At 36.3% G+C, this 10113-nt stretch overlaps 1 protein-coding gene across 1 annotated transcript; it reads right to left on the reverse strand.

The window, feature by feature from the left end:
• Nucleotides 1-3655: 3655 nt before the first annotated feature.
• On the reverse strand, nucleotides 3656-6322 carry LOC102682983 (5-beta-cholestane-3-alpha,7-alpha-diol 12-alpha-hydroxylase-like). Its single transcript, XM_006634188.3, has one exon. The coding sequence runs from the start codon at nucleotides 6286-6288 to the stop codon at nucleotides 4753-4755; it is 1536 nt and encodes a 511-aa protein (XP_006634251.1). The 5' UTR covers nucleotides 6289-6322; the 3' UTR covers nucleotides 3656-4752.
• Nucleotides 6323-10113: the final 3791 nt, after the last annotated feature.

Raw genomic sequence — 10113 nt, forward strand, 5'->3', positions numbered from 1 at the left:
GCGATAAGAATCATGGAACCTGCCACTGACCACGTCTCCCGCCTAGCCCTCGCTTGCTCTGGAAGCTATCTGCTTGTCTCCTGACCACTGGAGGTACCGCACAGGGTCCATCCTCCCAATTTCTCAGTGGGTCTTTCGTGACAGATACTGCACATTGATGGTGGAGGGGAGTCCACATTACCTGTAAAGCTCTTTGAGTGGGGTGTCCTGAAAAGTGCCATATAATTGAAAGCAATTATTAATTATTATCCTGACTCTTAACAGCAGTAACCTTTTAATATTCTCAATCCAAGTCATTTAGCCACTTTAAAAACCCCAAAGCCCTCTGAGACGTCCTGTGTTTCATTTCTTCCCAAGAGCTAATTCTTTGGTGATCTACATTTTGGGCTGAGAATTCACAGCCCAAAATGTATCCCCTCTATCTCTTTTCCCTATTTTACTTACACTTGTCAATTAAATATTTTGGCTATAAACATAGTTATATATTGTATTAAATAACTTTTCTCCAGTAATCTGCAGTATAAATGTAAAAACATCTACTGAGTATGTTTTTATTATTTCAGTTCAATTTAATCTCATTATTGGGAAAGTGCTTATCCTGGTGAATGGTGATTGTGATGGATTACTGTATTTACCTGAATATAAGCCACACTTTTTTTATTTCAAAATCTGTGTGGTACAATAGGCCTGTGGCTTTAATATGAAAACAAGTTAAAAAAACTGAAAAATCCCAGGAGATCTCATTCACAAGATTCTAGAAAACTGGAGCATTGCAGAGTCCTAAAGGCGTAATGAAATACTTGTACTCATCTTCAAGAGCCTCTTGCACACCTGAGGAATCTCCACAACTGCAATGTTTTTTTTTCTTGTTTTTTAAAGTTATGTATGAGTGTAATAATGGGTCTTATAGGTGGAAAAACATGATTCACTTGTCCACTTTGTGTGTCCTGTGACAGAACTGTAATAACTATTGTTTGTATCTGTTACAAGAAGATGACAAAATGGGTCTCAGAGACTCAAATTATTGAACTTGGATCACATCTGTATAAATATAATGATATATCTGTATTGGTATTTGTTTTCAATGTGGAAATGCCACATGGATTTAAATAGCTTTTAAACTTTATTATAAATAGTTGTTATATACAAAAGGTAGTAAGAACAGGTTTGTTAAGACAGAAAGTAGACTAGAAGTTGGCTGGCAGATCAACAAAGCAACAGAGGTGATCTTGGAGGTGGTTGACAGTATGTGTTGTATATGGTCATTATATTGCATTTAATGACAGTGAAATAATTCCAATTATTCAGACTGATTATGAAGATTTGCAAACTATATTTAGAAACTATTTCCGTCTCTGGCAATAGATCCTATGTTTGTATACCTCTTAGTTTTATACAAGTATTGTGCCTAACACAACTACAGTATTTCAAAGGAAAGGACATCATTAAGGAACTCACTTTAGTAATTCACCAAAACCCAAACTTTCCCATTTTACAAGAATTGAAATTTTCAATCTGCTGATTGGGAGTCCTGCTGTATAATACAGGGGATTTGCCACCTGAGCTAGTCAATCTTCTAATGATTTCCTTTTAAATTAAGGGACCCAATCAAACCCAGAGGAAAAAAAAATTGAATGGATCCTTAATACTTAGCTCATCAAGAGTTTTTTTTTAAATCATACTGTAATTTGATTTAGAAAAACTTGAGCAAGCTTGATTTAATTTACCTTTCGAGTGCTACAATTTTAAAGATTTTAATTTTACTATAAGGGATTACTGAAATGTGGGGAATTATTGTTTTTTCATGTATTTGTTAATCATGAAACAATTTTACTTGCTGTTTTTATTGTTATTTGAATCAGTAGTGGTATTTTGCTTGGAGTTTAAGAAGGACAGCTACAGCACATGATATCACTTTCACAATAAGCATGTTTTGCCTATTGATATGTTGTTAAATAAATTAGTGACTTTCTTTCATCCAGCCATTCATTTTCTTACCACTGTACCCAATGCAGGGAGGTGGGGAACTCATGCTGGCAAGAAACAGGTGCAAGGCAGGATACACCCTGGACAGTAGGCCAGTCCATGGCATGACACACATACACAAACACATACCAACGCCAGTTTTCCCAGAAGCCAATTAACCTGCCAGTATGTCTTTAGGTAGGTAGCTGTGTCAGCATGTGTAGGCTGCAAAGGAACAAGTAATGGGTTTATTCCATGCTGAAAAGAGAGAGAAGAAAGAAAACACAATGTTTCGGCTGTGTAGCCTTCTTCAGGTGTAAGAAAGATACTGAAGGGCAGTAAGAAAAGATAATATAGCATGGGAAAACAAAAGCCAGGAGAGAGGAGCAGGTGGGAGCAGGGGAGAGGCAGAGTGGCCAATCAAGGTCGAGGTCGAGAGAGGTGAGGAGAGGTGTGAAACGAAATGTACAAATGAATAGAGAGAATTAGAAGAAAACAAGTCTGTCATTGAGAGAAGGGGGAAGGGGTGAACCAAATTTCAGGATAAATTTAGTTTCTTATGTCTTTCTGCTGTAGGAGTTAAGGAACCTTACTTTGAGAACACAAAGAATGCACATGTTCCAATGCACACCGAAATGTTGTGTTCTCTTTCTTCTCTTTTCAGGGAATAAACCTATTACTTGTTACAGTATGTCTTTAGATTGTGAGAGAAGACAGCAGCACCTGCAAGACATCCATACAAACATACCAGGAAATGAACCCAGGCCTCTAGCACTGTGAGGCAGTAATGCTAACCACCACACCACCCCCAAACTATCTTCTTATTTCATAAAATGTTCTTATTTCTTATTTGAAGTTCCAGGAATAATTTCTTGATCAACACTCAGGTTTCTGATAATTTCACTATAACGTCAAAATAAATTGGGTAGAAATCTTTGAAAAAGTAATATGATGTTAAGAGTTCCAGGTTGAAAACCTTAGTTAAAACAAGAGTGACAAATTGTTGACAGATAATGACAGAAAACTGATAAAGACTTCTTTTTACAAAAATTAATACATTTTCATATAAATCAGTATTTATGATGTGTGTACTTTTCTTAAAAGTACAGTGCTATGGTTTATGGTTTGTTGTTTTTAATTGTAGCTTTACATTATACTGTAGTTTTAATATATTAATAGTTGCAAATACATTGGACAGTTTTGTTACAGTGTGTCTGTAACTGCTCTTGGAAGCCCGGAGTTCTTTATGTTTTGAGTTCTGGACATCCCCCTTATTGTTCTGAGCTTTGAATAGAGATTCGTAGGGAATAAGGATTGTAGTCTGTGTTAATAACTTCTTTGTTAACAATATACGTTGATTGCTGTAAGACCCATCACATTATTTTAAAATCCTTTATCTTATTCATCATATTTGTACTACTGATAAATATTTTTACCATATATGTGCTTAATATGCAGTATCGCAAATTTCAGAACAGTCTTGCATAATGTGAAAATAGGTTGTTCAGTACGAACTTACTGTAAACAAATGTAAATAACGGTATAGTATACAGATTAATTTATGTCCATAAAGAATTCAGATAAATAAACATCATTACCATACAGATCATAGGGCTACCAGAATTTCAAAGTTTGCAGTGTAAATGGCAATGTTGAGTCACTTGTAAGTGTTGTTCATAATCCAGACAGATTCCAGAATTACAGTGCATTTATTTAGATAGCACAAACTCCTTGTTTCTTTTTAATAATATCAGATACAAGATACAGATTCCACAATCAAAGAAATCCCATATAATAAAGTTATTGTTGAGAATAGCAGAAACTCTTTCATCAACAATGTTATGTTTTACTTACAGCTTGAAAAATACCCTTTCTGCCCATTGAGATACAAAAGTTGATTAAAATAAAAATAAATTAAAAATGAATAATATCATTTCTTTAGAAACCCTAATGTATTTTAAATAAATTACAACTATAGCAGATATGTAAAGAACAATTTCTCCTGCATTACGGGGAAACAATGTAGGCCAATACATGCAAAAAATAAACAGGATGCATGTATGGTGATGTCGCCATAGAAACCTGAAGACATTTATGGGATTGAATGAGCACTTTGAAGCTGATGAGAACCAGATGTTTCTTCAATGCAGGATTCTAGAAAATGTGTGAGGACAGTGTAGAGTACTGCCATTTTACCCTTGAGAAAAGTGACTTATTCAAATTACACAACCACATGTCTTGCTGAATTAATAGATATTCCACAGCTTTCCATTGTAGAATATATTTTTTCTCTTAAATAAAGACTGAATATCTCTTCCACTGCTTTGTTTTGAGACCATTTGTGTTCATTAAGGAGCTAAATTGGTGAATTATTTTATTATATGTGCTGGAGAATAACATTTTTTTTTCTTTTACTTTCTAGTATGTGTTTATTTTAAGTAAATTAACTTTTAATGCACTTTTAACTTTTAATGCACAACTCATAAATGTTGTAATTGGGAAAGTGAGCTCTGTAAAGTTATATAATTCAATTGATTAGCACTTTTTAGAAACTCAAAGCAATGAATATCATAAGAATAGATTAATACTACTTAATTTCAGCTATGCTTATAATTTGTATATCTATATAGACACTTAATATATAAAAAGGAGATTTAGGCACTGAATTTTCAGATATTTTGTTTTAACAGATTTCACTGTTATTTGTAAGAGTTATTCTGAACCTGCATGAGAATAAACAGGAACAAAATACTCACATAACAGTCACAAACTCATCCTGAACTTGATTCAAAATCTTAACCTGTATTTAAACTGAACATCCCTGGTTGGATGTATGGTTCCAAACCCCCAACGTGTGGGATCGATGGAAGGGATTTCTTCTTCTGGGTTCTTGAGCTCAAAATCAAAGTATGCTAACATTAAAAAGACAAACTGCTTGAGCTCATTTGTTGCAAAGAAACGGCCTGGACACATTGACACCCCAGCACCCCAGGGCATATTATAATATTTCACCTTCTTACCATTCTTATAAAAGTCTGTCTTTTTGGTACCTTCTGGTGTGAGGAATCGATCATATTTAAAGGTCTGTGGGTCAGGGTGAATAGAAGGGTCCATCTGAATAGCAGCATGTGGAAACAGTGCAACTATGTCCCCTTCTCGGAGGTTGTATTCTCTACCGTCGGCCAGCTTGAGGGTCATATCCTGCCGAACACCTCTGGCAATGTTATTAGCAGCTTTGAGACGGAGGGACTCCTCCACTGCACTGTCCAACACAGGGGTCTTCAGAAGCATGTCTCTTGTGAGATTGATAAGCGGCCCCCCACGTTTTACCTCTTGTCCTGTTTCCTTCAAGACCTCTTCCACTTCCTTTCGGATTGCCTTCATTGCGTCAGGATGCTTTATGAGGAACAGAAGCAGCCAGAAAGCAGAAGGGCCGGTGTTGCCTTGAGAAGCCCAGAGCAGCAAAAACATATATCTGTCCTGCATGGACTCTTTCATTCCATTTGCAGCTCTCTCTTGCTGCTGTACTGAAATCCAGCCACTAATATTTTCCTTTTGATTCACATTCTGTACAGACAAAATGCTACTGAACAACCGTTTTAATCTTTCTGCTTCCATTTTCTCTTTTGGTGGCAACACTCCATATGCCAACCTAGGGAACAGTTTGTCAAATTTTCTGAACTCATAAAACAGTTCATCAGATTGAATGCGGTCTTTCTCCTTTGCTTTTTCCAAGCTGCCTGCAGACTTCACTGTTTCATTCCCAAAAAGGGAAAGGTAACCAGCCCTGAACACAATATTGTAGCTAAAGTTAAAAAGTGTATCTTCTTTCCACTCATTCTCATCTTTTTCTGTACCCACACTGTGTAGCATCAGGTTCTGAAGGTTGCTCGTCATGGCCTGGGTCATGACTACCAAACCGTCCCCCGTCAGATACTTGTTGCTAGAAGCTTGCAGAAGTTTGTGGTCTTCTTCTATGGGATGGTAACCAAAGCTCCTTATCACCATTTGTTGCGAAAACCTGGTAAAATCCAACTTTGTTCGTGCCTCCTTTACCACTGCTCCGAAAGACAGTGGATCCATTAGGAAATGGAAATAGAGGCCGGATATCTGCACTGTGAACATATCTCCATGCTTTTCATTCATTTTCTGAAGGAACTTAACTGTGTCCCTGCGGAAGTCTAGGACATGACCAAACCAAGGTATGAGACCTCGGTCTAGTGGGGGTTCTCCAGGGCGTCTTCTGCGAAATGCGCCGAGGAGATAAAGTCCACCGAGAATAGAAACCAGCAATGAAAGAAGAACCGAGAGTAAAAAGCTCATTTTGCCAGACTGTGTCACAGAACTGCAATGAGTAAAAGCACCACTTGCTCAGAATATAAAATGAAAATTCTTGCTCCTCCTCCTGATTAATATATCCTGAGGCAGAGATCATTGCATAAACAAATTTTATTGAAGTTCCTGATAATATCACTAACACTGTTAATTATCTTACATCCCATCCAAAGGTTTTTTGAAAACATTGCCTTGTAGTTGTTAAGTTTATATTTCATTCAGTAAAACCAGTAAACCATGACTGAAATTCCTGATAATTTCACTAAAACTAGAAAATATTTTTCCCAAGATACGTTGGCTTCACAAAGATTGCGTAACCAGTCTCTTTCTAAGTATTTAGATTGTGAGATACTTAGTGGCTAAGTATGCAGGAACAGCCTGATCTCCAGGACAGTCTGTCTGCCTTCCGCTTCTTATGGTTGACTTCAAACTCTTTGTTATCATAACTCATTTTTCTTTGTGTTAAATGCCAATTCACAAGCCGGATTTGTATCTGTGTTTGCATGTGGCTAGATTACACATGCAGATTTGGATGTTGTCTGTCTCTGTTTTGGAACCCCTCTGTCTGGCAAAGGTCCCGGCATGTAACTGGAGCTACAAAGAGGCCCAACAGCGCCTTTATTTCCACAGGCAGTTGAAAAAATTTAGTCTATCTTCAGCTATCCTTACTACATTTTACAGGTGTGCTATAGAAAGTGTGCTCACGTGTGGTATTACAGTGTGGTTTGGTAGCAGCTCATTGTCTGACTGGTAGGCATTATAGGGGGTGAGCAGGTCAGCCCAGTCTATTACTGGAGTATACTGTAGCTCCCCTGCATTATGGATATTTTTACAGCTCGCTGTCTCATGAAGGCTAAAAGTATTGTTAAATATAACAATCATCTCGGTTTCTTACTTTATCTCCCCTTCCCTCTGGTAAGTGTTATAGGAGCATAAAAGCACGAACCTCCAAATTCAGAGACAGTTTCTTCACACAACCTGTCAGATTACTGAACTCCCCTACCACTGACTCACACTGATGTTTTTTTTCTCTTCTCACACTGCTTCTCTTACTTTAAGTTGCACATTATTTAACTTGTTATTGCTGCTGCTTCTGTTCTATGTTTTTGGTGATTCCTTAATGTCTTTGTATCGGAGCATACAAGCAAATAAGCATTTCATTGCACTTGTGCATATGACAAATAAACTAAACTGGACACAAGTTCCTTGAAGGGTGGTCCCCTTTCATAAAGAGCTATGCAGTCCCAAGATCAGTTTCTTCATCAGAGGAATTTATATTACAACCCCTTTCCCTTTCTTCTCATGTAGATCATCTTTTCTATCCTTAGTAAAATGATCAGGAAGGCCAAAGCAGGTAAATTCCTCTTAAGGACTCCATATCTTTCCATTGATGATACTTGTTCTTTTCCTACTCTGGGATACCCTGGCATGCTAAATTTGGCTCAACCATTTTTGGTCAGTGATCTGTTTAACTGGAAAATATTTGTCCCCATCTTTTCCACGATTTCCTAGTGCATATGACTTAGCTTAAGTCTTTACACCTCGTTTCCTCACCTCTATTTTAATCAACACTAGATTAATACTAATTCCAAGATTAACTGAATCATCAACCATTCCCTCTGGATATTTCTTCTATTTACCAAACAAGTCCATACATAAAATCCTTGCAGTATTTTGTTAACATTATGAAACCAATACTGACTCCGATACTGTGACTACAAGGCTGGTTCCTGATGAAAAAGCACAAGAGCCAAATTACTACTCCTTCGCTATCTAAACACACTGCTGTCCATACTAAAAACCTACTCTTTTCCTGTATTCCAGGAGTGTAGTGGCACACTAGTAGACTCCATCCATTCTACACCTGGCTAATAAAATTCCATGATAAGTTATGTGAAGTTGCCTCCCTTACAAAACTACAAACTGCACAAACTTTAAAACCCACTGCATTCGTTTAGTGCTCTGTTAGTGCCAGTGACTGTTCTGGTCCCGAAAGTAGTATTGTAGCATTGTACCAACAAATGGGACCAGTTTGAGTCTCCTGAGCCATTAAAGGGGGTGAGTGACGTCAAACCCCTGAAGAAGTAAGGCACTAAAACTCTGAAATGAAAGCAGCACAAAAGCTCTTTGGACCTGTAGAATGTAATTTCCAGAATACTAATCATCGTGTCTATTTTGCACTCCAGTAAGAGGCTTTAATCAAAGACCCTACTTGTACCATCAAATTCTTTTAAAAGTATCAAAGTTTTAAAGCAACAAAATATGAAAACTGTGCTAAGATCCGAATATGTTTGCAAGGCACTTTATTAATTTTCAAGAAAGATAGAAAGAATAACACAAATGGTATGTCAAAAATCCAGAAAGCTTTTATATCATAAAAGAAAGTTTTTTTTTACTATAACGTCTTTGTTTCTTCCAGTGGTCTTCAAGACATCAGTCCTTTGCAGTTTATCAGCTAACAATTTCCTAGTTTTATCTCTGGACACTAAATATGTTGAAAGACAGGGTGAAATGTGTTTTCTAGTACAGCCTCTTTTCAGTGGAATGTTGTGACAGAATCAGATAACACAGCCCTGAGGAGATTACAAAATGTGAAATACTGTGCTAACAAGATAATAGAAATTGTATTTTGAGTGGAATATCAACTCGTTTATTATAGTGGCATATCATTGTTTTACTTAAAGTAAAGATTAAGTAAAGTTACTTGCTCTATGATATTTCATTTTCCATAATGCTTATGGCTGTAATCCTCGAAAGTATAACATTGCACAAAATTTCACTAAATGAAGCCAATTAAACAATATAAAAAGTGTAGTTTTGTAAGTTTGAGTGGGAAGCAGCATCAGCGTGCATGAATTGTGAAGTACCTTGTACCTTTACCTTTACCCATCATTTGTACTTTTGTAAATATGTGTAGAAGTCCTTTTGTTCTTTATGAAAGCAAGAGCATTGTTCACAGTTGTGGTCTGTTATATCCATGCCATGGTCAAATAAAAAAAAATATGGTACTTCATGAGATGGTACTGTATAAAAAGGAATCTGATGTACTTTATTGCAACAACATATGACAGTTTTGTACTATACTATATAATGAAAATCTATGTATATTGAGCTTTATGTGTTTTTTGCATATTTCCTGTTCTTATAAAAAAAGGCAACCTGCATAAAATCAAGGCTACATGGGTTGGCTCCCCATTATCTATCTGATACTATTATCTATCTGATATTATCATTGTTTTCCCCTCCACACAACCTTTGACCCATTCTTGATCCCTGTGTATTCCCACAGAGGTTCATTTGCTATACCCCAAAGTTCTGAAACATCATCTAAAAATAAATCGAGGACAACATTGCTTTGAAATAAAATGTATTTTTTTCAGAAAACCTTTTTTTTGTATTGATTTATCTTTTGCATAGTTTTTTCTTGACTGTGTTTTTCTTTAATTGTGTATTGTGTAATTTGCTAAAATTTAGCTTTGTGCAAAAATGTAGTTATCATAAAGCATTTATATAAGAGTTTTAAGCTCAGGGAAATTATACATCGGGGTCCTCAAAACATTATTGACATATTCTTATGCATGAATGAATGACTCATGTTAGTGAGACTACTGCAGTAAACTATCACAAATGATCTTTAAATTACACTAGCAAAATATAATCCTTAACTGTTGAGCAAAGTGTATTGAACAAGGTACAATTATACTGTATTGCACTGATAGGTTAAATCGTTCAAGGCCTTCCTGCAATAAAGTCATTTGATTTAAGACTCAACATTGTGATAAAGGTTATGACCCTGAGTTATAGATGCCTGTC

This window comes from Lepisosteus oculatus, chromosome 6, assembly GCF_040954835.1.
Source record: "Lepisosteus oculatus isolate fLepOcu1 chromosome 6, fLepOcu1.hap2, whole genome shotgun sequence".
NCBI classification, from domain to species: domain Eukaryota; kingdom Metazoa; phylum Chordata; class Actinopteri; order Semionotiformes; family Lepisosteidae; genus Lepisosteus; species Lepisosteus oculatus.

What these genes read in the sequence shown, in the direction of transcription:
- LOC102682983 (XM_006634188.3), bottom strand. Translation starts at nt 6,288, where the DNA reads ATGAGCTTTTTACTCTCGGTTCTTCTTTCATTGCTGGTTTCTATTCTC.